This window comes from Hipposideros armiger, unplaced genomic scaffold (genome assembly GCF_001890085.2).
Source record: "Hipposideros armiger isolate ML-2016 unplaced genomic scaffold, ASM189008v1 scaffold_910, whole genome shotgun sequence".
NCBI lineage: Eukaryota > Metazoa > Chordata > Mammalia > Chiroptera > Hipposideridae > Hipposideros > Hipposideros armiger.
Genome location: NW_017732260.1, coordinates 451,015 through 478,691, shown reverse-complemented (window position 1 = coordinate 478,691; position 27,677 = coordinate 451,015). Strand labels below are relative to the sequence as shown.

Below are 27,677 nucleotides of genomic sequence, written 5' to 3'. Positions count from 1 at the left end.
CCCCCGCCTTCTCCCGCTACGCCCACCCGTCCACGCGACTTGGTATGCTCGCTCGGCCACCACAATAATCCTCCTTTCCCCCGCAATTGGTACAGCCCAAGCTCCTGGGCTGAACCCAACCAAAGACACGCCCGTTGTCGTGCCCCTGCCTCTTGATTGGCTGGATAATTTAAAGATCCGGTCGGTGATAGGGTGAGTCTCTACTGCTAGTATTTGAAAGTTCCTAGTGCCGGAGCTTCGCCAGCCGGTTAATTCTGTTCCGCTTGTTCGTCCGAGTGCCAGCGCAAGTGAGTGTTCACCCGATCTCAGAGACAGGAGGCATAGAGCTTGCTTTTTCAAGGAGTCCCTGCCCGGAGAGTGCAAACGAGAGGGTCAGACGGAGGGAGCACGGATTCCAAGGGTCCCAGCGTCCCGTTCCCCCCCGCCCCCGATTTCCCTAGCCAAATACTCTACTCCTTCCCCACCTTGGAGATGGGAAGCGCCAGGGCTTCAGAATCACACCAGCCTGGACTTAAACCAGCCTAGTGGCCTCTCCCAACCTGTTTCCACTTCTGTACACGGGGAATAGTAAGACCTGCCCGGCTGCATATAAACCAGTGACCGTACCTGGAAAACAGAGGGCGCTTATTACTTATCAGCCTCCTTTCTCATCTTCCCACGTGAGATCCCCTGCTTCCTGGGGAGACGATTCAGTGCCTGATCTGGATCTCTTGGAAGCTGGCTTCTTTTCTGTTCCGGGTCCCCCTTCTTCTACGACCATGCCAGACAGCCGAGGATCCCCAAACCGGGGTGCATTTGACGCTGCCCAACCGCAACTCTGGAAACTGTGCAGGAGAGTAATTTCTAATTGAATTTCCGGTTGGCCCCAGAGTCCTTTTACCATCCCTGTGACCTCTTTTTTTTTTTTTTTTTAGCTGAGCCATCCCGCCAGCTCGGGCTGACTCGAACCGCTGTTGCTCAGAGCTCAAACTCTTGAGCGAGCTCTTAACCAACTGAGCCACTCAGCCGGCCCCCTCAGAGCTCAAACTCTTGAGCGAGCTCTTAACCAACTGAGCCACTCTCTGTGACCTCTTTGTGTTACTAGTGACAGCCTCCGTAACCCTGTGTGGCCTAGACCGGGCTTCCCTTCATGGCCTCTATAAGCTGTTACATCCCTGAGTCCCTGTGACCCCTGTGCTCCAGTCATTTTGCAGACCTGCAGAGGCGGTGGCAATGCTGTCGGGCACCCTAGCATCGGCAGCAGAATACGAAGACGCGGAGCTGCGGTGTCGCGTGGCAGTGGAGGAGCTGAGCCCGGGTGGGCAGCCGCGAAGGCGCCAGGCCCTACGCACTGCGGAGCTAAGCCTGGGCCGTAACGAGCGCCGCGAGTTGATGCTAAGACTGCAGGCACCGGGGCTGGCTGGGCTGCCGCGCTGCTTCCCCCTGCGCGCTGCGCGCCTCTTCACGCGCTTCGCCTCGGCGGGGCGCAGCACTCTGCGGCTCCCCGCGTATGGCGCTTCTCCAGCGGGAGCTGTGCAGCTGCTGCTCTCCGACTGCCCCCCGGATCGCCTGCGCCGCTTCTTACGCACGCTGCGCCTCAAGCTGGCTGCGGCTCCAGGGCCCCGGCCGGCTTCTGCCCGCAAGCAGCTGCTTGGCCCGCGGCCCCACGACTTCGTCACCATCAGCCCTGTGCAGCCCGAGGAGCTACGGCGCGCGGCGGCCACCCGGGTCCCGGACGCCACGCCGGTGAAGCAGTCCACGGAGCCCCTGGCTGGGGTCAACCCAAATACCGTGAGAACAGGAAAGGGGGGACCCCTTGGGGACTGGATGTGCCACTGAGATGGAAGAGACCTAGGAGACAGAAGTTTGGGGAAAAGGTGGTGGCAGTTTTTGAGAGGGCTTCTGGTTATCTCAGAACAGAGATCCATAGGATTTCTGAGTATGACAGAGATGTGGGACTTGTGCGTGTGTTTCTCATATTGCAAGCCCCGAGACAGGGTAAGCGAGAATAGGAAGAGGAGGCCCAGGTCACATTAGAAGAGAAAGCAGAGAAGGAAGCTTGGAAAGGAGACTTCAGAAGAAAAAGTAAGAATTTAGTCTTCCTGGAGAAAAATAGGAGCTTTTAGAGAAAAGGAAGTGATCAGCAGTGTCAGGGGCAGCCAACAGGTGCGATCAAATAGGGTGATGCCAAAGCCTGGTGGGTTTGACAGTGTTTGTGAACTGGGACAGATGGATCATAGACCACAGGGGTTTGAGACTAAGCAGGTGAGAAGATGGAGATGGGGCAAGAAGGGGGCCCTGGCTAGGCAGGATTTTGCTTGGGTGTTTGGAGGTGAGAGAGATGGGTTTGTGACAGAAAGAAAGAGAAGTGGGACGGAAGGGCGAGTGAGAGTTCCGGGAGACTTAGGGAGCCTAGAGGAGGGAGCTGAGGGAGGATCCAGACCCACATAGTGGGGTCTTCAGGACACCAGAAATCAGTGGAGACCCAGCCTTGGTTCCTTCTCAAGGAGAGACCTGGACCCCATTTGTTACTGGCAAAATCTTCAGGTAAACCAAGGCTGCCTAAGGGCTCCAAGGAATGAAGCCAGCAGAAACACAGGGGCTGCCAGACCTAGCTTTGCACCTGGGCCAAGAAGGTGGGGGACAAGGCCCTGATACAGCCCTGTCTCCCCAGGAAGCCCCAAGGTGGCCCCTGCCTGTGAAGAGGCTGAGCTTGCCTCCTACCAAACCACAGCTTTCTGAGGAACAGGCTGAGGTGCTGAGAGTCGTCCTGAAAGGCCAGAGCATTTTCTTCACTGGGAGTGCAGGTAGTGGGGGTCAGAGTTAGGGGTGGGGGGAGAATGGTGTTGGGGGTGGATGGAGGAGATGTAGCCCTGATTTTGCCCTCTGCTCAGGGACAGGGAAGTCTTATCTGCTGAAGCGTATCCTGGGCTCACTGCCTCCCACAGGCACTGTGGCCACTGCCAGCACTGGGGTGGCAGCCTGCCACATAGGGGGTACCACCCTCCATGCTTTTGCAGGTAAGTAAGAGCCCCTGGGGCTAGAGCTGGTAGCAAGACAGGCCTGTGGGAAGGAAGGGAGGGAAGGTCAGGGTTGAGACAGGGCTGGGGTCTGGGGGCTCAGCCCAGGCTGAATAGTGTCACTCGTAGGTATTGGTTCAGGTCGGGCTCCTCTGGCCCAGTGTGTGGCCCTGGCCCAGCGGCCAGGTGTGCGGCAGGGCTGGCTGAGCTGCCAGCGGCTGGTCATTGACGAGATCTCCATGGTAGAGGCGGACCTGTTTGACAAGCTGGAGGCTGTGGCCAGGTCAGTATGTGCAGTGAGGGCTGGGTTCTGGTGGTTTTCCATGTGGAACACACCTACTCCAGCCCCTAAAGCACTTCTTGCTTCTGTCCAGAGCTGTCCGGCAGCAGAACAAGCCATTTGGAGGGATCCAGCTCATCATCTGTGGGGACTTCCTGCAGCTGCCTCCTGTAACCAAGGGCTCCCAGCTCCCGCAGTTCTGCTTCCAGGTACCACTCACCCTTTTGCTCTGCTCCCCCTCAGGTGTCTGCTCTGCTCCCTGACACCCCCACCCTGCCCCCACCAGGCAAAGAGCTGGAAGAGGTGTGTCCCTGTGACCCTGGAGCTGACCAAGGTGTGGAGGCAGACGGACCAGACCTTCATCTCTCTGCTACAGGCTGTCAGGCTGGGCAGGTGGGCCCTTTGAATAGAGAAAGGGTCATGGTATGAGGATCCAATTGTGCATTAAAGGGGAGCACAGGGGCCCAGAGAAGGGGGAGAAATGCTTCCTGGACCCACTGGAGATAGTCACTCTGTGAGCACTAGGACCCTGCCTCCCCCAAAATTGGGGTCTCCATCACCCAGCACAGGGCCTGGAACAGAGTAGGTGTCAGGGAAGTATGGGCCGGTGGACACACAAGAGGAATTCAGTAATGTCCACACTCCCATTTCAGATGCAGAAACAGGTTCAAAGAGGTGACGTAACTTGCTCAAAGTCACGGCTAGTGAGTGGCCGAACTGGGATTTGAACGCAGGTCTGACTCTAAAACCCAAGTTCCTTACACTCTTAGAACTTGTGGATCACTTGGTGGACTAGGGGAGGTTGCAGACATCATCCCAGCCCAGCTAGGACAACTACTCTAACATGGGAGTGGGCAGGCCAGGAGGGCGGACGACATGGGCCAGATCTGGGCCTTGAAAGCCAGGTCAGATTGGGACGGGCTAGGGAGAGGGTGGTGGTGGTGAGTGGCTCTCTATGCCTGGTGATAGGAGGCAGGTAGGAAGGTGCACAGCACACACAAGAGGAAGGAAGGCTGAGTGGCAGAGCAGGGAAAGGTGGGTCCAAGTTGTTTCTCCTCTTCCCACAGGAGTTGTTGCTGCACCCAGGCTTCCCTATGTGGAGGAAGCCTGAAGATGGGGGGGAACAGAAACACAGGCTTGATTTTTTTTTCCCCCCCCAAGGCAGCAGGCCAGGGGCAGGAAGATTGTCCCCTGGAGGCTGATCTGATTATAGGTTACCAGTAGTACAGGTATCAACATCAGTGCCTGGTCTAGGTCCTCTAAACATCTGGCCTGTGCTCACTCAGTATATCCAACTTCCTGAGGAACACTGAGGGTGGGAGAGTGGCTAGCTCCTTCCGGGGGGCAGGCACAAGAAAGGGTGCCCACCCATGATCACAGCCAAGCACCCTCACACACACCATGCTCAGTCCCCATGTGTGGGATCAAAATGGAGAAAGGACAAGTTGGCCAGCCTTGGGGCCAGCAAATCTTGTCCTGATGCCCCTTTCCAGTTCAGGCCTGACCCAAGGCCTGCGGCTTGGATCATACCACCCACATGCCCCACCCTCCCTGGTGTTCAGGTGGGCTCTGCCCTGACAGCCCAGCTCCCACAGGTGCTCAGATGAGGTGACCTACCAGCTCCAGGCCACAGCCACCCACAAGGTGGGGCGAGATGGCATTGTGGCCACAAGGCTCTGTACCCACCAGGATGATGTGGCCCTTACCAATGAGAGGCGGCTGCAGGAATTGCCAGGTGAGCAGGGGGCTGGGGCAGGCGAGATCAGCTAGGAGGGACCTTCAGGCAGGTATGGCCCCCAAGGCAGCCTGAGCCCTTGGGATCATTCAGATATGTAGGCCCCAACCTCTGTGTCCATAAAGGCCCTTACATTTGCAGATACAACTGTGACTTTGAGAGATGTGACTTTGAATGGGTCAAGGTCAGTCAGCCAGTGGGAGTGAGACTTGAACCCAGGTCTCTAATTCTAAAGCCCCAGCTAGGCCTGAGCTGTCCCTACTACCTACCCCCATGCCCTGGTCTGATAAGTGTTTTTGGAACCTAAGCCATAAGTCAGTGACTTGTAATCTGTTTGCCCAACTCTCTTTTCCCAGGTGAAGTACACAGCTTTGAGGCCATGGATAGTGACCCTGAGCAAGCCCGGACCCTGGATGCCCAGTGTCCCGTTAGCCAGCTCCTTCAGCTAAAGCTGGGGGCCCAGGTAAGTGGGAAGCAGGGCCTCGACTCTAGGAACTTGGGCCTCCCCCATCCTTGCCCATCTGTCCAGGCTGCTCCACAGCCAAATAGCCCAGCTATGATCACAGTATACTCCCCTCCTCCTAGTCCCACCACCTCCTGTCTTCAGCTGTCCACTGACCTCCTGCTCCTATGCTTGGAGCTCCAAGCGGTGTCGCTTTGAACACGTTTCTTGCCCTTGCTGAAGCTTGGTTTCCTTTTCTCTAAAATGAGGAGTGAAATACCTACTCCACACAGCTGTCTTCTGTAATGTGCCTTGTGCTGTGAGAGTCCTTCCTTCCACCTTCTTGGGAATGGGCCAAATGGGAACCTTTCCTCAGGTTCTGAAGGGGGAAATGCAGGCACCGTGTGATTGGAAGAGGGGTGGCAGGACCTGGGGGCTAGCCCTCAAGATTGCGGCCCCCACACATACCCCATAACAGATGCGGAAAATTTCAAAACCCTGTGATGTTTGTTACCTTATTGCTCTTTACGCCCTCCTGAGGCATGCTGAGCAACTATCATTCCCCTTCGACACAAGGGGGAACTGACACCCAGGAAAATAAAGCAGCTTGCTGCAGGGGTCACAGCCTGTGGCCCAGTTAAGGATTAGGACTCAGCGCCCCTCCATGACAGACCCAGCCTCCCAGAACTGCTGCAGCGACTGCTGGGCCTGACGCCAGGTATAGGAATGGGACAGCTCTCCATGCCTCCAGTTCTCTTTCCCTTGCAGGTGATGCTGGTGAAAAACTTAGCAGTGTCCCGGGGCCTGGTGAATGGTGCCCGAGGAGTGGTAGTCGGGTTCGAGACCCAGGGGAGAGGTAAGTGATGGGGGTGCAGTCCTACTGCTTCGGTTTGTAGCAGGATCCTGGAGGAAGTAAGAGGAGAAGAAGGCTAGAGTGGAGAGGTGAGGCCTGCTCCTCACCTCTGAGCCCTGAAGCTGGGCTGAAAGGTTGGGCTTCTCTCTCAGGGCTGCCCCAGGTGCGGTTCCTGTGTGGCGTCACTGAGGTCATCCGTGCTGACCGCTGGACGGTGCAGACCACTGGGGGCCCGCTCCTCAGCCGGCAGCAGCTGCCCCTCCAGCTGGCCTGGGCAATGTCCATCCACAAAAGCCAGGTGAGCAGCCAGTGTGGGGGATGGGGACAGGGCAGGGCAGAGGGGGTATGAGATAGGCCTGGGGTGGGGGGGCTTAAAGGTTTATGGGGGTTGAGCTTGCCCTGGATGAAAAATTCCAATTGTAGAATAAACCTTTCTTTAGTGCATTCTCCATCCCGCTTCTTTCTCTTCCTTTCCCGGGTGCACTCCTATACTTCCTCTATATGATCTCCTGCCGTGCCATGTTCTGAGCCACTATCGGATGTGTTAAACTTTATCCTTACAACCAATGTATGATGTAATAATCATTCCTGTTTTACAGAGGAGGAAACCGAGGCTCAGAGAGATTAAGTAACTTGTGCAAGGTCACACAGCTAGTGAGAGGCAGAGCCAGGATTCATTTCCATGCCCGTCTAACCCAGGCCTGAGCACTTTCCTTTTACCCCTATCCCTCTACTCTTATCCTGGATCGTCTCCTAGGTCCTCTCCTCTTCACCCATCTGGGGTCAGCCTATCCCTCTGCCTTGAGAATCTCTGATCTAGGGGCAGTAGCTGGGCTGGTGAGGTGGGGTTCAGGCTTGTGGGCACAAGCGACTTCAGGCAGAGCTGGTTCCATCTCTGTCCCTCCAACCCCCAGGGCATGTCCCTAGATTGTGTGGAGATCTCTCTGGGCCGTGTGTTTGCCAGCGGCCAAGCCTACGTGGCCCTTTCCCGGGCCCGCAGCCTGCAGAGCCTGCGTGTGCTGGACTTTGACCCCATGGTGGTTCGATGTGACCCCCGCGTGCTGCGCTTCTATGCTACCCTGCAGCGAGGCAGGGGCCTTGGCCTGGTAAGAGGGAGTCACCCAGTGGTGGGCAGCCTGGGAGCTAGGACAGAGGAAAGGCCAAGGGGCCCTGGGCGGGGGTGGCAGAGCCTTCTCTGGCTTCACTGGGGACAAGAGCAAGAGGAAGGAGGGCCAAAGGCCGCAGCCCTGGAGGACAGCAGAAGCCCATGACTCGGGTTCTCTGGCTTTGATCTAGGAGTCCCCAGATGACGATGAGGCAGCCTCAGACCAGGAGAATGTGGACCCAAACCTTTGAGCCGCAAAGAGAAGATAAAAGATTGTCTTCCCTTCTTCAGCTCCCAGTGGGGCAGGACACCCGGGGGGAGAATGGGGAGGGCGATCAGTGCCCCTTTCTCCCTTCATGAAGGGCTGTCAGCCTCCTGGCAGGGCTCAAGGGAGAATGCTTCCCACCCATTTGCCAGCTGTGCCTCAGTTTCGCCCCTTGTCCTGGGCGAGCTGCTTCTAGGATCAGGAGTAACCTTTTCTGAGCCAGTTGGGAATGGGCCTGTGGTGGGTGTCTGGTGTCAGAGGACAGAGCTGTCTGCAAGGGCCGGCCGCAGGGCCACACAGTCATGAATGCTGCCCCCTTTGGGCATCGGAGGAGAGAGGCAGGTGCTCCAGGAGCAGGAAGAGGCCCTATGTAGGGGTTCTTCGGAAACTCAGGCAAAGTACATGCCCCACACAGAGAGGGGAACCTGGGGGTATCTTCACAGCTAGACCCAGCCTAGCACAGTCAGGACAAACACCCTCCTGGACCTGGCATGAGAACATGCACTACAAAGTGTGCGCCCGTATCTTAAGCTGCTTTGGGGGGAAGAAAAAGTGTGTGGGGAGATTGAAATGGATGTTCTCAGATTGTATTTATTCAGGACAAATAAACTGGTGAATTGTGTAAAAACTGTGAGTTGATTCTTCTGCCCTCTTTAAGAAGGCACCCCTGCCTGGGGCACTGGCTATCTCCGTTTCAGGGAGGCTAATCCTGTGCGTCCCGCCCCCAGCCCTGCATGTACACGGAGGTGTTCATCCCAATGGCTGAGCTCGCAGCACCTTTATGTAAGGTTCTGTTAGTACCACTGGTTATTTAGAAAGCTGAGCTACCTGAGGTTGATGACTCACAATGAAATGACAAGGTGAGTCACCATCACCCAAGAGTCAGACAAGGACAGACCAGAAAATTCACATGGTAAAATGTGGGCTGGCTGCAACATCTGAATACTGGGGGCCGCGGCTGAAACTGTCTTACTGTGGGACTTGCTGGAGCTCCAGCTTGGACATCCTGATGGAGAAGGGATCATCAGCCAACTAGTTTCAGTTAATCAAAAAGCCTGATGGAAATTGTTCAGGGGACCTCCTAGGACAGTTAAAACTGTTAGTGTTCCCTACTTATTAGTGAAAGCTATCAATTCTAGCCAGTAAATACAGTTATGGTGGAAGCATTCATTGACAGCTCCAGAGAGCAATAGCTAATAAATGTAAAATCGCCAACGATGGGACAGGTCAAGAATAATGAAACCAGGGGGCCGGCCGAGTGGCTCAGTTGGTTAAGAGCTCGCTCAAGAGTTTGAGTTCTGAGCAACAGCGGTTCGAGTCCAGCCCGAGCTGAGCAGCCGCTGAGCTGCCAACAGGTAGCAGGATGGCTCAGGTAAAAAAAAAAAAAAAGAAGGATGAAACCATGCTGGTGACTAGGGAACATGAAATCTGGGTGTGAGAAGGCATTTATCCATCTTCCAAAAGACAGCAGGGGGGGCCGGCCGAGTGGTGCGTTGGTTAAGAACTGGCTTGGGATGCCAGAGGGCCCTGGTTTGGATCCCACATATCAGGGCCAGTGACACTGCCCTCTGCAGCTAAGATGGTGAACGGCAGCTCTACCTGGGGCTGGGCTGCCATGGGTCGCTGGCGATGATGTAGGCTGCAGTCCCTGTTGCAGTGGGCTGCCATGGGCTACCGTGTGTAGCCGGCAGCCAGCGTGAGTGGCCGTCCAGAGGCCGGCGACTGATCTGCCTCACCCGGGAAGAGCTCAATGATGGTGCCAACTTGGGGCAGTGAAGCAACGTCCTCCACAACTAGACTGAAGAACAAAACGACAGCAACTTCTGTTCCCCTTCCCCCAATTCCCCAGCACTGTTCCCATCTCCCAATTCCCCAATAAAAATCTTTAAAGAAAAAGAAAAAGAAAAAGAAACTATGGAAAGAACAAAGGAGGAAATATCCCCATACGGAGGTAAAGACTTCCTGCCCATCCTGTGTGTTCATTCATTCATTCATTCCACAACCCTTTATCCAGTGCCTCTAATAGGCCAGGTGCTGGGCTAGACACTGGAGACAGCACAGTAAACCAGGACGATGTGGCCCTGCCTCGGAATGCTGCATCAAAGGGAGGAAGACTGATTCTAAACAATAAGCAAATAACAAGATAACCTCAAACCATGACAAGTGCTAAAGAATCAATAATAGAAAGTACTTGCATGGGGGAGATGCTCACTTAGAAGATGGTTGGAGAAAGCAGATGCCTTCCCCTCCTCACACCTCCCTGACTTGGCTACATGTTTCTAGCAAATCTGAAATGGCCAGATTAACACTTCATGACTCACCTGAGACATGGCCTCCTCTGCATCCCAAGTACTAGCCCTGCCCCTTTCTAGGCCGAATGGTCAGGTCTAGACTCTGAGCACATCCATTGTGCTGTCCTCGGCTGTGGGTCTGTCTCCCGCACCACAAAGCTCCTGAGAACAGGAGTGAGTCAGTTCCCTCCTCTTGAAGCTTCAGTGCTCTGCCCAGCCCAGCCCAATGGGTCAGGCCAAGAGCAGGGAATGAATGAATAAAAGAATGAGAGAATGCAATGCAGACAGCCTGCACTTAGGGGACCATAGCGCTTGCCTCCTGCCTGAGCATGCTGCTGTGATGATAGGCGTGTCTGTGCCACTGCCTGGGCAACCCCTTGACTTCTGTTTCTTCCCTAGTTGCTTAGGTGTAGAGATTTCCCACTCTCTCTTCCACTCTTTAGAGGAAGGCTGGAGATGAATTTGTCAGGTGGACAAGTTGGAGAAAGGCATTTAGGAAAAGGGAACTGCATAGTACAAAGACACAGACTTTAAAGACTTTAAAGCAAGAGAAGGTGGGGGCTGGGGGAGGCAGGCCTATCCCTGAGGAGGCTCAGCACTGGGGGGCAAGAGGGACTCGTGAGTCCCACTACCTGCCACCTGCAGGCCCCCATAGGCCTCCCTTGCCTCAGTGCCAGCTGTGATCTGCTTTGAGGGTAATTAGCAATTTACAAGTCTGTGTCCCCCTAGAATAAGGCAGCTCCCTTGGTAGCAAGAGACTTGGCTTAGATGTGTTTGTGTCCCCACAGCACTCAGCATGATGACTTTAGAAAGGAGACACTTCATAAAACGTTTAATAAATGAAACAACACAGGACAGCTCTAGGCTCCCTGAGAGGCAGGGATGCTTACTCTGATTTTGAAGAGGAGGTGGCTGAGGCCTAGGGAGCTAGGCAGTGGCAGAGCTGGAACTAGGACCTTATGGCCCCCCCTTGGTCTTCCCTGAGCTGTCCAAAGGGAATACGATGTGGGGCTGAGACGGTGGACTGGTGGAGTGCCCCCCTACACCCTACGCTCAGGGGAGTGGCCAGAGGAGGGCATCTAGGCATGAACTCATGCTGTCTGAGGTCCTGGTATATTTTTCCCACCCCCTACAGGGCCAATGGTCATGCTCAAACCCCCAATCCCAGAGCAGCCAGGCCCTCTCGCTCCACACATCATGGACCACTAGGTGGCGCCAAGTGGTCATTCAGTCTTGTCTCAGAGGCCTGGCAGGTCCTTTGTTTCCCAGCCTGGGTGCCTGGGTGGGGCACACGGACACCTCAGGAGCTGGGCACCCAGTAAGCATAGGGAGGGAGGGGTCCCTTTGTTGAGAAGCTTGTGCTGGGTATCTGTTGACTGCCTCATAGTTTGTGTTCATTAACCCTCTTGTTTTTCACAATAACCCTCAGAGGACAGTGGGATATTATTCCCACCTTATGGGGAGAGAAAACTAATCTCTAGAGAGGTTAGGTGACTTGGCCAAGGCCACACTGCAGCTGGCTCTGGAACCCAAATCCCAGGGTCCTGGGGTTTTTGCAAAGTCAGCAAAAAGGTCCTGAAGTCAGGTACTGGCTTCACCACTTCCCACGTGACCTAAATCCTCAGACTTAATTTCATCATTAGTGAAATGGAGTTAGGACAAGTAAAGAGCTGGGGTGGGGCCAGGCACGAGGTAAACCCTCCTGATTGGCTCCTATTGGTCTTTATTATTCTTACCTGAAGTGGCCACCCTGCACCCCCTCCCTATTTGCTTTGTGAGTGGCCTGCTGAATAACAAAGAGAATTAACAGGAGCCCAGAGGAAGTGAATGCTTTCTTTCACAGCCTTCGGTGCTGTGCCCACCCACTAAGGGGAAGGGGAGAATGAAAGTTTTTCCCTCTCCTTCCTCCAACAAACATGAGGTCTCAGCCCTGGTCTGTGAGTGCTCTTGTCATAACTGCCTCTCTTCCTCCCTCCATCCATCTTCTTACCAGAGCATCTTCAACTGCTATATGAGGGGGATCCTTAGACCTAGTTCACAGAGGAGGAGACCGAAGCTCACAGGTGGCCAGCTCCAGGTCTCACGGCTGTAAATCGCAGAGCCAGGATGGGGACCCAGGTGTCTGGGGCCTCACCTCGGTGTTTAGGGCTTTCAAAAAAAGGAGCAAACATGGGGTGCCTCCTGGCCCCTAGCTTTGTCCCAGAAACCCCACATTCAGGGCTGCATTTCTTTAGGATTCCAAGAGCACCACCTGCCGAGACAGAAATGGCTGGGAGGGGCCAAGATGGAAGGGGAGAGGCTTGGAAGGAGGCTCTGAATAGGGAAGTGAACCCCAGGTGCCAGACAAGCCCTGTAGGGAGGGCAGTGACAGTGCTAGCTGGCCCAGCCTCCCACTCCTTAGCCTCTCAGCCTCCCGGCAGATGCTTTCCCCACCCCCACCCCCAGAGCTGCCTCACTTCCCTCCCCCAGCAGGTGTTGGGTTCAGTAAGCAGAGCCCCAGCTCACCTGGGAAGGTGTGGAGTGAGGAGGGCGTCCAGTTACAAGCTGGGGCTGGCCAGCAGGGCAACCTGGGGGCAGGAGCCACAGGCCTGGGAACTGATGGTGGGGACCGGTATCCTGGGAGGCCCCAAGACACCCCCACTGTGCAGGAGCCCCCACCCTTGCTGCAGCAGGAGGCCCTATCTTCTGGGCTTCTTGTCTCTCTGAACACCTCCCAGCTCCTGGGGGCTGTAGCAGCGGAAAGACCATGGTATCCAGTCTCAGATGCTACTTGGTAGCTAGTGCATGTCAGTTCCCTGAGCTGGGCCTCAGTTTCCTCATCCTCAGAATGGGAGTAGGGTGGGAATAAGCCCTGCTTGACCAACTGCCCCAGTCAGCACCGGTGTGAATCATGGGACTGTGCTTAGTAAACTGTGAAGCGCTGTGAAGGAGGTTGTTCTCTCTTTCAGCTCCACTCCTTCCTCACCAACACCCAGGGTGGCCTCCTCCCCCGCCCCTCACCCTGGGCCCTGGCACAGTACTCCATGCCTATTTAAGGCAAATCTCCTGATCTCCTTCTAAATAACATTCTCTCCTTGTGCAGAAGACAAGCAGGGAAAGGGGAGGGGAGCCCCAAGTATCCCTTTGGAGGGTGGAGGGGGAAGGAAAGATAGGGGGGTAAAGCAGGCATGCATCCCTCCTCCCACTGTGAGCCTTGGGAAGGTCCTTGCCTTCCCTAGCCCTCAGCCTCCCATTTTGGTCCCCTCACTGCAAAGGCCCTGGATTGGCCCAAACCCCTTTAGAGGGGTTGGGGCACTCACTCCCGGAATGCTTCAAGAAGCCCCTTGCGGGACCTGGGGGTGGGAGAATGGGGAGATAATGCTAGTCCCTGGGGGTTATATTCTTGGGTACAGAAGTAGTACAAACACGGTGACCAGCCAGGGGAGAGGGAGGGTCTGGGGTAGGATTGAAATCTAATCTCACAGCCTGCCCAGTGTAAAGGATGAAACACAACTGCTCTTTGGTTCTAGAATCCGAGGCTCAGAGAGGCCAAGAGACCTGCCCAAGGCCACACAGCTAGTGAGTAGAAGGGTCAGAAATCCAGGCCTGGCCAGCTCCAAATGTATTGGTTTCTGCCCTTCTCTGCCAGGTCTCTTTGTGCCTGGGGTTGTGTGCAGTACCTGACAGTGACCCTTATCAGGGCCCAGGCATCACTCAAAGCCCCCTGCACATATCCTTCCTCTACCTGCTTCAGCTCCCAGGCGGTTTCCCTTCTGCCTCCCTCCTCTTTTCTCCAGGCCCACCACACCTCTCCTTCCCCTTCTCCTGGGTTCTTGGCCTACCCACCCACCCCCGCAGCTCACCTTGACTTGGTTCACACACTCAGAAACTTATAGCTGGAAGGTGGCCTGTCCCACAGCCCTCCAGAGGACACAGGCTGGGGCACCTTCCCACTGCTGGACCCCGGCAGGGCCCTTTCCAGCAGCACAGTGCTTTCCCCTTGAGGCCCAAGTCCTCCCTCTCCCTCTCCTGCTTCCTTCTCTCCCCTCTTCTCAGTCTTTCCCCAGGTGGCTGCCTCCCCAGCCTCCCTTCTCAGCTGGACTAATCCCCCTGTGGTCCTCACATGACTGAGACGCCTGCTCCAAGGTTCAAAAGGAGAGGGTCAGGGATCCTTTACAGATCATGTTGCCTCCTCGGGACCAGGCACTCACTCCTCAGGCATGTGAGCCCCAGCAGGCCAGCCCCACCCTCATGTCAGTGTCAGGCTGGTCTGGGGGGTGGGGGACAAAGTGAGGAAGAAGGCCTAGCCTCATCTTCCTCCAGGCACTTAGAGCAGAAAGGGGCCATAGTGGTCAGCTGGTCCAGTGGCCTCATTTCACAGGTGAGGAAAGGGAAGGACAGGCCAGGGGTCCCACTGTGAGACAGAAGCCAAGCTGGGTCTTATTGGGATCCCTGATAACCTCAGCTGGGGACCTGATCCCTGGGTGAGGAGGGTCTATTATAGGAGGAGACTCAGCGCCTTGTTGAATGGGGGTATCATTGAGCTTCCCAGGGTCTTTCGAGCTTGGCTTTACCATTAACCCCTTGTATGTCCTTGGACAGGCCCCTTTCCCTCTTCGGGCCTCAGTTCCCTTGTGTAAAACAGGTGGTTGGGTAGATGATCTTTGAGATCTCTTCCAGATCCGACTTCCTGCACCTCCCATCAGCCCAGCCCTATCCCCCCAGGCCTCTGTTTCCAGGCTCTTGTCCTGGCCCAGACCTGCCTCCTAGCTCCCCAAGATTGCTCAAACAGCCTCTGTATCATCTCTGGCCTCCACTCTCTTCCGCTCTGATAAACCACCCCACACATTGCCCAGGTAACCTCCCATAGCCCTGCACGGCCTCCTTCAGACTGAGTCACCTCATCACCTGGCATTCAGCACATCTGGCCTGCTGTCTTGGACCCTGTTTCCTCATCTGTCAACCCCTCTCTCTGGGGGCTGTGGTGTGGATACAGTGGGACACATGAAAAGAGCCTGGGAAAGGCTGGGTAGCCTAACCGGCACTCAGGGCTTCTCTGTGCTGCAAAGACTGCCCATCCCACCCCTACGCTCCTTCGTCCAAACTGGCAAGGTCCTCCAAGGATAGTTCAAGTCCCCCCTTACCCCCCACCCAAGGCAGTCCCCGTCCTTGGCCCCATCAGAAGTGGCCATGCCCACGTGGAGCCCCACAGCGCTGGATCCACTCACCTGCCTGCATTTGCAGCTCCCACCATCCTGTGGGGAATGTATAACTGGGGGCTCCTAGAAAACCAGTTGGCAGGACATCTGCTAAGGGAACAGCGGGATCTATGGGCTCCGGCCCACTCTCCCTTTTTCTCCCAGGACTGTTTTGAACACGGATTATCTTTGACCCTCAGAGACATCCACACCATCAACTTCAAAAAAGCTCATAGCTGGGCCTCGGGGCAGACTCTAAGGAGGTTTTTGACCTTGTCTTGCCCTGTTCTGATGACTGACCAAATGGACTCTCAGAAACCTTCCCCAAAGGCCCAGGAGAGGGTAGCTGACAGGAAATACAACTTATTAGAAGAGGCTGCTTGGTGACTGAAGCCAGAGGTGATGTACTTTCACCCTTAGATTAATTTTAACTTAGAATCACAGGTTCCCTTTCTTGCAGTCAGCTTCATACAATTTTTAAAGTCAATACAATGGAAATCAATAAATATGAAAAGAAGGAGGAGGAAGAGGAGGAGGAGGAGGAAGAGAAGAAGAAGAAAAAGAAGAAAGAGACTGCTAAGGGGAGAGAAACCAGAACCTAGAAGCTTGGAGACCTCCCACCCTGGAGTCTAAACACTGCTTCAGCCACTTATTACTTGTAGGGTCTTGAGGAGGTTACCTAATGTCTCTGAGCCTCAGTTTCCTTATCAGTAAAGCGGGGAACACTAAAACCTATCTCATCCTATGACAAGAGAATTAGATGATGCATATAAAGTGCTTAGCTCATGGCCTGACACTTCATAAATGCTCCAAAAATGCTTGCTATAATCCTTATTGAAGACAGATGGATCAAGGCCCCCAGCTGAGGTGGGGAGGGCTGTCGGGGGAGTAGGGATGCACCAAGGCACAGGCTGCTTAGCCAGCGGTAGGCAGCTGGTTAGTAGCTATTGGGTCGTCGGGAAAGTCACGATGTATTTTTCTATGTTTTTCAATGCAAAAATGCGTCATGACTTTCCCGACGACCCAATAGAATAAAACACAAAATCCCAGGCTTGGTGCTATGCAGTCTACATACATTATTGCATGTAAACCTCAGTTCCTTCCTCTGTCAAAAATAAGGATTTAGAACAGAAGCTTTCTTTTTTTTTAAAGATTTTATTGGGGAATCGGGGAAGGGGAACAGACAGGTAGACAAGTTGCTGTTTTGCTCTTCAATTTGGAGGACGTCGCTTCACTGGCCCATGTTGGTATGATCATTGTGCTCTTCCCAGGTGAGGCAATCGGTTGCCAGTCATTGGTCTGCCGCTCACAGCGGCTCCTGGTAGCTCACACTGGCTGCCAGCCACTCACGTAGCTCACAGCAGCCCAGCTCCAGGTCGAGCTGTTGTTCATCATCTTAGCTGTAGAGGGCACAGCGTCACTGGCCCTCAATGAGGGATCCGAACCGCAGCCCTGCTGCTCAGAGCTGGCGCTCCTAAGCGAGCTCTTAACCAGCTGAGCCACTCGGCGGGCCCAAACAGAAGCTTTCTAAGGCCTTTCCAGGTCAGTGAGTATTTATTTATTTATTTATTTATCTATTTATTTATTTATTTTTAAGCTCAGCCATCTGCCACCTGTTGGCAGCTCAGCGGCAGCTCAGCTCGGGCCGGGAATCGAACCGCTGTTGCTCAGAGCTTGCACTCTTGAACGAGCTCTTAACCAACTGAGCCACTCGGCCGGCCCTTCCAGGTCAGTGAGTACTTATTGAAGGTTTTCAGTTTACAAAGTATTTTTCAACCTATAATTCTGTGAGTGTTCTAATAGTTGTAATTGTCATACAACTACAATAGATCTGGGACTAGAACCAGGGGAGGGCTCTAGCTTTCCCCAGAGCCTGCCGGCAGACAGCTTTGAGAAGGGCGGGTGAGACCTGAAGCCCCACCTAGGGCCTAGGGAGGGGCATGGCCCAGGGAGGGACGTCGTGACCCTGGATGTCATGGAAGCTTGGCTCTGGCTCCTGCCCAGCGTATGGTTCTATCGAGCTGTGCCAGAGGCCTGGGTCTGGAGCTTGTCAACCCCACCTGTCAGCCCTCCCCTGGCTAGCTCGCGGGGGCCTTTGGTTATCACTAAGGAGAGTGCGGCCAAGAGTGAGTGAGTGTGGCCTCAGTCCAGGGGCCCAGTATCCCCTCCCTGCTGGGCACCTTAGGGCAGGGAGCCCTGTTCCCATCAGCCAAGCACCCCCAATTTGACTGAGCTGTTCTATGACAGGCACCGTGAAATATGCAAAGACCTCACTCATTCATAAATATTTATTGGACACCTACGGTGTGCCTGGCCCTGAGCTGGCTCCAGGGAATCAGACAAAAATTCCTCCCTACACTCTAATAAAAGAAGCTGTAAAGGAAAGCAGAAGTGTAATGGGAAATAAAAGAGATCAATTCGCATTACACAAGGGAATCAGAGAAGGCCTGAGAGAGGAGGGAAGTACAGCTAAAAAGAGCATTCAGATAGAGGAAAGGGCCCATGAAAGGCCCTGAAATAGGAAAACGTGGAGTGTTTGGAGAGCCGCAGGACCAGTGTGAGGTAGGTACATAGCAAGCTCTCCCTCAACTAATACCAGCTGAACAAATTCACAATCATAAGGATTCCTGCTTCCAGCCAAGGTGGAGTAACAGGGAACTAAAACACCCAACGAGATATATGAAAAAATGCTTAAGACACTGGATCCAGACAATGAAAAATAGTGATTCCCGAGAGTCAGAAAACAAATGAGGTGTGCTCTAAGAATGCTCCGTCTTACTGTCTGAAGAGTTTCCAGACCAGAGCCGAGTGAGAGAAAGGCAGGTGGAGTCTGGCAGTCTCCCTGCAGTAGAAAGATGAAGCCAGGAGTCCAGGGACACAAAGCAGAGAACTGAAAAGGCGAGAGCAGCACACAGAGAACTCTGGAGCTCTGAAGAGAGTATCTCTTCAGTAATTAAGCCTGGTGCATGCACGTGAGGAAACTATCAGAAAGCACGGTAAGAACAACCCAAAAGGATTAGAGAGAACAATCCTGGGAGCTCACAAAGGTTGCCACAAACCAGAGTGGAAACCTCACAATTAATGGGGCATTGAGTAGACCACTCAAAAGAGTTTTTGGCTCAGAAGTGGGTAAAACCCCAATGCTGCTCTGGCCCCATCTAACAAAAGCAAGACCTGAGAGGAACAAACTATTTCCAAATAACTTTTGCACCCTAGAACAAAGCTCAACAATATTTTTAAGAACACAAAAAATATCTAGCATTCAACAAAATAAAATTCACAATGTGGAGCAACCAATAAAAATTAGCATGTATACAAAGAAACAGGAAAATGTGACTCATGACAGAAAGAAAACCAATCAATTGAAACCTACCCAGAAGTGACACAGATGATAACTAGGAGACACAAGTTTAAAACACTATAACTCTATTCCATTTGTGCAAGGAGATAAAGGAAAGCCTGACCCTGTTAAGTAGAGATATAGAAGATACTTTTTAAAAGAACCAAATGGAAATTCTAGAGATGAAAACTATAATATCTGAAAAAAAAATACATTGTATGGATTAATGAAACATTAGTGCAGAAGATTAGTGAATTGGAATACACAGTAATAGAAACTATCCAAAACAAAACACAAAGAGAAAAAAAGCGTAAAAAATAATAATAACATGGCATCAGTGAGCTGTAAGACAACTTTAAGTGATCTAATATATATATATATAATATATAAATATATGTAATTTATATAATATAAATATAAATATATAAAATTAAAGCCCCCAAAGGAGGGAAGACGACAGAAAACATTTGAAGAAAAAAAAAAAGGAAAAATTTCCAAATTTGATGAAAACTATAAATCCACAGATGTAAGATACTTAATAAAGCCCAAGCACAATAAACATAAAGAAACTAGACCAAGCTCTCTGATCGTCCCCATTTGACAGGCAGCCACATCTGCTTGTGCAGTGCCAGTTACATCGAGACACAATGGTGAAGGATGGAATAAACAGATTTGGCCATATTGGGAGCCTGCTCACCAGGACTACTTTTAACTGTGGCACCCAGAAGACCATGGATGGCCCCCCTGGGAAACTGGTGTGGTGGCCATGGGGCTGCTCAGAACATCATCTCTGCTTCTACTGGTGCTGCCAAGGCTGTGGGCAAAGTCATCACTGAGCTGAATGGGAAGCTCACTGTCCTGGCCTTCCATGTCCCTACCCTCTCAAGTATTGGTCATGAATCTGACCTGCCATTTGGAGAAAACTTCCAAGTATGATGACAACAAGACGCTGGTGAAGCAGGCATCAGAGGACCCCCCGTAAAAGGCATTCTGGGCTACACTGAGGACTAGGTTGTCTCCTGTGACTTTAACAGTGACACCCACTCTTCCACCTTCGATGCTAGAGCTTACATTGCACTCACTGATCACTTTATCAAGCTTATTTCTTGGTATGACAATGAGTTTGACTACAGCAACAGGGTGATGGAGCTTATAGCCTCTATATTGCATCCAAGGGATAAAAGAGTTCTCTGGATCACCAGCTTCACTGAGAGCATGAGAGGAAAAGAGAGGCCCTTAGCTGCTGGGGAGTCCTTGCTCCAACTCAATCTCCCAATGCACTGAGAATCTCTCATCCTTGACACAAATTCCATCCCAGAGACCCTGAAGAAGGTGAAGGGTTTGGCATGTACCATCAATAAAGTACACTGTACCCAACCAGAAAAAGAAGAAAAAGAAAAAGAAAAAAAAAGAAACTATACCAAGGTGTATCATAAAGTGCTTTTAAAAGTGATAAAGAGAAAGACTTAAAAGCAACCAGAGAAAAAAGACATATTACATACAAACAAAAATAAGGATAGCAGATTGTTTTTTTTGTCAGAAACAATGCAAGTGAGAAGTAGAGCCACATCTTTAAAATAAAGAAGGAAAAAATAAATAGCCTAAAATGTTTTATTCAGAAAAAATATATTTCAAAAATGAAAGTGAGAGCCGGCCAAGTGGCTTAGTTGATTAAGAGTTGGCTTAAGAGCGCAGGATCTGAGCAACAGGGCTGCCAGTTCGATTCCCACATGGGCCAGTAGTGCTGTACCCGAGCTGAGCTGTCACTGAGCTACCAACAGGTGGCAGGATGGCTCAGCAGGTGTAACAACAAGATTGCCTGTTCGATGGTGGGCTACACCCACCCACAACTAAGACTGACCTTGGCACCTTGAGCTGAGCTGCCACCTGATGGCTCAGTGGATAGAGCATGCGCTCTTAACAACAAGGCTGCTGGTTCGACTCCCGCATGGGATGGTGGCTACGCCCACCCGCAACTAAGATTGAACACAGCACCTTGAGCTAGAGGCCATGAGCTGCCAATGGGCAGCCAAATGGTGACTGGCACCCTCCACAACGAAGATTGAACAACGACAACTTGTCTATTCCCCTTCCCCAATTCCTCAACACTGTTCCCCTCTCCCAATTCCCCAATAAAATCTTTAAAAACAAAACAAAACAGGAAAGTGAGATAACATGGGATAAAATTAGAAATTAGCGACAAAAGGAAGTTTGGAAAATTCACAGATATGTGGAAATTAAACAACCAATGGTCTGAAATAACCAATAGTCCAAGGAAGACATAACAAGGGAAGTTAGAAAATAAATAAATGAAATAAATTAAAATAGAAACACAACATACAAAACTTATGGAATGCAGCTAGAGTAGTGCTAAAAGGGAAATTTACAGCTGTAAATGCCTATATTATAAAATAAAATCTCAGGGCCGGCGGAGTGGCGCGGTGGTTAAGAGCTGGCTTGGGATGCCAAAGGCCCCCGGTTCGGATCCCACATATGAAGGCCAGTGACACTGCCCTCTGCAGCTAAGATGCTGAGCAGTGGCTCAGCCTGGAGCTGGGCTGCCGTGGGTCGCCGGCGATGGCTAGGCTGCAGCCACTGCTGCAGTGGGTTGCCATGGGCTACCGTGTGTAGCCAGCAGCCAGCGTGAGCAGCCAGCAGCCGGCAACTGATCTGCCTCGCCTGAGAAGAGCACAATGATGGTGCTGACTTGGGCCGGTGAGGCGGCGTCTTCCGCAACTAGACTGAGGAGCAAAGGGACAGCAGCTTGTCTGTTCCCCTTCCCCCAATTCCCCAGCGCTGTTCCCATCCCCCAATTTGCCAATAAAAAAAAATATATCAAAATAAATAAATAAATAAAATAAGATCTCAAATCAATAGCTTAAATTTTCACCTTAACACATGGTAAAATGAAGAGCAAACTAACTCTAAAGCAAGCAGATGTAAGGAAATAATGAAGATTAGAGTGTAAATTAATGAAATAGAGAATAGAAAAATAGAGAAAATCAATAAACCAAAAACTGTTTTTGTTTCTAAATCAACAAAATTGACAAACTTTTAGTTATATTGACCAAGAAAAAAAGAAGACTCCAATTACTAAAATCAGAAATGAAAAAGGGAACATTACTACTAAACTTATACAAATAAAAAGAATTATAAAGGAATACTATAAACAACTGTATGCCAATAAATTAGATAACTCAGATAAAATGGACAAATTCCTTGAAAGAAACAAACTATTGAAATTGACTCATGAAGAAATAGGCAATCCCTATAGACCTGTAACAAGTAAAGAGATTGAAATATTTAAAAAATTATCCACTGGCTCAGATGGCTTCACTGATGAATTCTACCAAATATTTAAAGAAGAATGAATACAATCCTTCACAGACTCTACAAGAAAACAGAAAAGGAGAGAATGTTTTCTCATTCTAGCAGGTCAGAATTACCCTGATACCAAAACCAAAGACATCATATGAAAACTTCAGGCCAATAGGTCAACAAAATACTAGCAAACTGAATTTAACAGCATATAAAAAGAATTAGACCATGGCCAAGTGGGATTTATCCTGGGAATCCAAGGTTGGTTTACCATCCAAAAAACAATTAATGTAATATACCTTACAATAGAATTGAAAACAACATCAAGGGCCTGCCGAGTGGCGCATTGGTTAAGAGCTGGCTTGGGACGCCAGAGGGCCCCAGTTCGGATCCCACATATGAGGGCCAGTGACACTGCCCTCTATAGCTAAAATACTGAACAACAGCTCAACCTGGAGCTGGGCTGCCATGAGTCGCCAGAGACTGCCGGTGGGTTGCCATGGGCTACTGTGTGTAGCCAGCAGCCAGCCTGAGCGGCCAGCAGCCACTGTGAGCTGCCGTCCAGAAGCTGGCGACGGATCTGCCTCGCCCGGGAAGAGTGCAATAATGGTGCCAACTTGGGCCAGTGAAGCAACGTCCTCCACAACTAGATTGAAGAACAAAAGGACAGCAACTTGTCTGTTCCCCTTCCCCCAATTCCCCAATTTAAAAAAATAGAGGGAAAATAACTTATAAAAAAAATAAAAGCAACATCAAAAAGTACGATTATCTCAATAGATGAAAAAAAGCATTTGACAAAATCCAACTCATTTATAATAAAACAAAACAAATTAGGAATAGAAGGTAATTTCCTCAACCTGATAAAGGGCATTTACATAAAATCCACAGCTAACATCATACTTAATAATAAAAGACTTGACACTTTCTGCCTAAGATCAGGAACAAGACAAGGATGTCTGCTTTCACTATTTCTATTCAACATTGTACTAGAGGTTCTAGTCAGGACAATTAGGCAAAAAATAGAAATAAAAGGCATCAAAGTTGGAAAGGAAGAAGTAAAACTATATTTGCAGATGGCATGATTTTGTATATAGAAAGTTCCAAGGAATCCATAAAAAAATACTGTTAGAGCTAATAAACAAGTTCAGCAAGGTTGTAGAATAAAAGATTAATATATACAAGTCAATTGTATTTTTATACACAAATGAACAATCTGAAAATAAAACTGAGAAAACAATTTCTTTATAATAACATCAAAAAGAATAAAATATTTAGGAACAGATTAACAAGAAAAGTGAAAAACATACTCAGGAAACATTGTTGAATAAAATCAAAGAAGATTTAAATAAATGGAGAAACATCCCATGTTCATGGATCAGGAGATTTAATAGTGTTAGCAATACTCCCCATTTGATCTACAGATTCAACTCAATCCTTACCAGAATCCCAGTTACCATCTTTGTAGAAATTGACAAGCTGATGCTAAAATTCATATGGAATTTCAAGGAACCCAGAATAGCCAAAACAATCTTGGAAAAGAACAAAGTTGGAGGATCCACACTTCCTGAGTTTAAAACTTACTACAAAGCAACCAATAGTAATTAAAACAGAGTGGTACTGGCATAAGGATAGACATATAGATCAATGGAAAAGAATTAAGAGTCAGAAATAAACCCAGGTGTCTATGGTCAATTGATTTCCAACAAAAGTGCAAAGACCATTCAATTGTGAAAGAATAGTCTTTTCAACAAATCATGCTGGGATAACTGGATATTCACATGCAAAAAAAAAAAATGAAGCTGGAACTCTTACTTAATATCATATGCAAAAAGTAATTCAAAATAGATCAAATACCTAAATGTAAGAACTAAAATTATAAACCTCTTAGAAGAAAGCATAGGAATAAACCTTGAATTAGGCAACAGATTCTTAGATACGATACCAAAAGCAAAAGCAAAAGCAAAAGTAGATAAAATGGAGTTTATCAAAATTTAAAACTTTTGTGCTCAAAGGACACTCAAGAGAGGGAACAGACAACTCATAGAATGGGAGAAAATGTTTGCAAATTATATATCTGATAAGGGACTTGTGTATAGAATATATAAAGAACACTTAAAATGAAATAATAAAAAAACAAATAAATCAATTAAAAATTGGGCAAAGGACTTGAATAGACATTTCTCCAAAAAAGACATACAAATGGCCAATAAGCACATGAAAAGATGCTCGACATCATTTGTAAAAATGTTATGCCAATAAATTTGACAACTTAGATGAAATGAACAAATTTCTTAATAAAAGACACAAAGTATGAAAGCTAACTCAAGAAGAAATAACCTAAATGGCAATATATCTATTAAAGAAAGTGAATTCATTGTAAGAATTATATATATATATATATATATATATATATATATATATATATATATATATATATGGTTTTTTTTTTTTAGCTGAGCCATCCTGCCACCTGTTGGCAGCTCAACAGCAGCTCAGTTTGGGCCGGGCATTGAACCACTGTTGCTCAGAGCTCGCACTCTTGAGCGAGCTCTTAACCAACTGAGCCACTTGGCCGGCCCAAGAATAATCTTTTCAACAAATGATGCTGGAATAATTGGATATTCATACACACGCACAAAAGAAATTTGACTGATACCTCGTATATACATCAAAATCAACTCAAAATAGATGACAGGCCTAACGATAAAATTTAAAACTATAGCCACTTATTAGAATTCCTAAAACTAAGACTGAAACCAAGGGTTTGGTGAGGATATGAAGAAACTAGAATTTTCATACATTGCTGGTGGGAGTGTAAAACAGTATAAACTTTGGAAAACACTGTGGCAGTTTTTAAAGAAGTTAAACATAGTATACACCTATCATCATGATCCAACTGCTCCACTCCTAGGTATTTCTCCAAAAGAAATAAAAGCATATGTCCATATACATGAATGTCCATAGTAGCTTTATTTGTAATAGCCAAAACTTGGAAAAAACCCAAACGTCCATCAACAGGTGAATGTTTTATATCCATGTAACTGAACAGCAACAAAAATGGAATGATCTATTAAGATATCCAACATGGATGAACTTTCAAAAAATTAAACTGACTGAAAGAAGACAAAAACAAAAAAAAGAGTACACAGTGTATGATTCCATTTATATAAAATTCTAAAAAAAAATAAATAAAATAAAATTCTAGAAAATGCAAACTAACCTATAGTGACTAAAAGCAGTTCAGTGGTTGCCTAGGGTGTCAGGGAGGAGCTGAAGGGATTAAGAAGGGGCAAGAGAAAACTTTGGTGGGTGATGGATATGTTCATTATCTTGAATGTGATGATGGTTTCACAAACATATACCTAAATCACAGTTTATCAAATTGCACACTTTACAACGTGTGTATGCCAATTATACCTGAATTAATCTGTTTAAAACATGATCAGAAGGAAGTATATGTGACATGGTGTCTCTGCTCTTAACTCATGACGTGACCTCAGGCATGCTGGTAAACCTGTCTGAGACTTAGTTTCTTTTTCTGTGAAGGCAGGAAGTTTTAGAGCCCACCAATACTACTGGGTTGTTGGAAAAGTCATGACGCATGTTTGCAATGAAAAACATAGAAAAAATACATCATGACTTTTCCAACAACCCAATAGCTTAAGCCCAAAAGGGAATTTACTGGAAAAAAGCCTCCAAACGTCATGGAGTCCAAGAAGGCTTCTCTATGACTTGTCTTTGCTTGTCACAGCTTTCCCCGTGTCACAATTTACATGGTAGAAAAAGAAAGCTACCAGCTTCTGAATTTTGCATGTTATAGGTTTAATTATTCGGAGAGATGCTGAGTTGACTCCTTGTCGATTCCAGGCCCAAGTGTGAATTCTCAGAGATTTATTGGTCTACTTGGGTTAAAGACTCCACCGTGCACCAAAGTACTATGGTCAGGGGGCAGAGTGACATAGGATGAACCTAGCTGGTCTTGTATCCTACAGACAGAGTACAGGACAAGTGCTAGGAAAGTGCTGGGTGGACAGACCACGAGAGGGGTGTCAGGAGATACTGGTCAGAATTCAAGAGACCTGTCCTGATAGTCGTGCCTCTCGATGGGGGTAGCAGGTGTATACGTAAGGTTCAGACGAGCAGCAGCAGATCAGCGGGGAAGGAACTCAATTCCATTTGGGCAGTCTGGGAAGGTTTCATGGAAGAGGTGCCATTGGCATTAGATCTGTGAGAAAAGTTATGTCCTGCATTTGTGCAACCTTTAAAGTTTACTAAGTGCTTTCATATCTTCTCTTTTGAGTCTAGACCCATCCTCTCAACCTCTCCTTGAGGTTAGCATTATTACTCAGCCCTTTGCACAGATGGGGAAACTGCCTAGTAGAGACATTTGAGTGACTTGCCCAAATTGACACAGATTGGCAGAGCAAGATGCAACCTCTAGTATTTTGACTCCAGAGCCCTGACTTTTTCCCTATACAAGGCTGACTCTAAATGGGGCCAGGGATGAGAGGGGGAGGGGAGTGGTCAGTGAGTGAGTGGCAGGGATTCAAAAGGGAGAGAAGCTGTGGTAGCATCTCTGAGCTCCTCTGCACATCGTGTTTTCTAGAAGATGCCCCCCACACTACCCTGGCTCCAGATTCCGAGACCACCTTTGAATTGAGCTGCAGACCCCCAGACCAGAGTTGAGTTTACACTCCAGACCTCTCTCCTGACCTCCAGTCCGGCAGCTCCAACAGCTTGTGGAATCTCAGACTCAAAATGTGAACTCATAGAGTCCTGCAGAATGTCAAAAAAACCTCAGGACCCATCCCAAACACCTGAGGATAACGATACTAATAATCAAAGCCATGTATATGGCCACTACCATATAACACATACAGGCCTTGAGCTGTGTGTGTTACACGCTGTACTGCATTTCATCTTTACACACACTGTGAGGTAGGTACTACTACAATCCCCGTTTTACAATTTGGGGAAACTGAGGCTCAGACAGTGTATTTATTGACCCAGGTTACATAGCTGATAAGTGGTGGATCCAAGTCCCTCCGATGACAAATGAATTATAATCACCCTACAAAATTGTTTGTTCCTCTCAACCTACCACCAAGCCCCCAGGTCTGAGACTCTGCCATTTCTCTCAGCTTCAGTCTCTCAGAGACAGCCAGCAATTCTTAAAGAGCTGGAGGCTTGGGAAGGGTGGCAGGCAGCCAGCTCCCACTGAGGGAGTAGGAGTGAAAGGGGAACCTGACTGCTTCATCTACCAACCATTGATTTAATGTTGCTACTAATTTTTAATCCCAATTTACTTAAGAGTTAAATTTAATTGCCAGGTTGCATGCTCTGGAGGTTAAACGCAAGGCGTTTGAGGTCAGAGACACTAGGGTTCCAGTCCAGTCCTGGCTTCCCTACTTTCCTGCTCTGTAATCTTGCAGCAGCTTCTAAACCTCTCTGAGCCGTTGCTTCTTCATCTGGAAAAGAGTAAACAACCCCGACCTCTTGGGTTAAAATGTTGTGAGGGAAGATGGTTTCCGATAGAGGTAGAGAAGGCTCAGGTTGTCTTAAGCGAGGCCACACCTACACCACCACTCTTCCTCCATCCATCCCTCTAACTGAGGCTAGTTTACTCCAAAACATTTTAAAAATATACTCAACTTTGTCAGATGGTTACATCTTTTAGATGCCTTAAGCTTATTTGTCTGGAATGTTCTTCCAGGAAGTGGTCTTATGAGCCTCAGTGAGCCTCCCTTGCCCACAGCAGCTAAACAGGTCTTTTCCCCCACCCCGCTTCTTTCTGAGCCTTTCACATGCTAATGTGCATTATGGACCTCCCAGAGGACTGTTGGGGGTGGAAGGGGGACGACGGAACCTCCCA

The 27,677-nt window shown here is 49.4% G+C and overlaps 1 protein-coding gene across 1 annotated transcript; it reads left to right on the top strand.

The window, feature by feature from the left end:
* Positions 1-1,027: 1,027 nt before the first annotated feature.
* Positions 1,028-8,274, top strand: PIF1 (PIF1 5'-to-3' DNA helicase). Its single transcript, XM_019630423.1, has 12 exons — positions 1,028-1,770; positions 2,654-2,786; positions 2,874-2,999; positions 3,129-3,282; positions 3,374-3,488; positions 3,566-3,672; positions 4,875-5,014; positions 5,371-5,477; positions 6,225-6,312; positions 6,462-6,607; positions 7,224-7,415; positions 7,606-8,274. Exons 1-12 carry the CDS (start codon positions 1,213-1,215, stop codon positions 7,663-7,665), a joined length of 1,926 nt encoding a protein of 641 aa, XP_019485968.1. The 5' UTR covers positions 1,028-1,212; the 3' UTR covers positions 7,666-8,274.
* Positions 8,275-27,677: the final 19,403 nt, after the last annotated feature.

Coding starts and splice junctions, on each gene's coding strand:
- PIF1 (XM_019630423.1), top strand. CDS start 1,213: ATGCTGTCGGGCACCCTAGCATCGGCAGCAGAATACGAAGACGCGGAG. Junction 2,787..2,873: donor TTTCTTCACTGGGAGTGCAG/GTAGTGGGGGTC, acceptor CCCTCTGCTCAG/GGACAGGGAAGTCTTATCTG. Junction 3,489..3,565: donor TCCCGCAGTTCTGCTTCCAG/GTACCACTCACC, acceptor TGCCCCCACCAG/GCAAAGAGCTGGAAGAGGTG.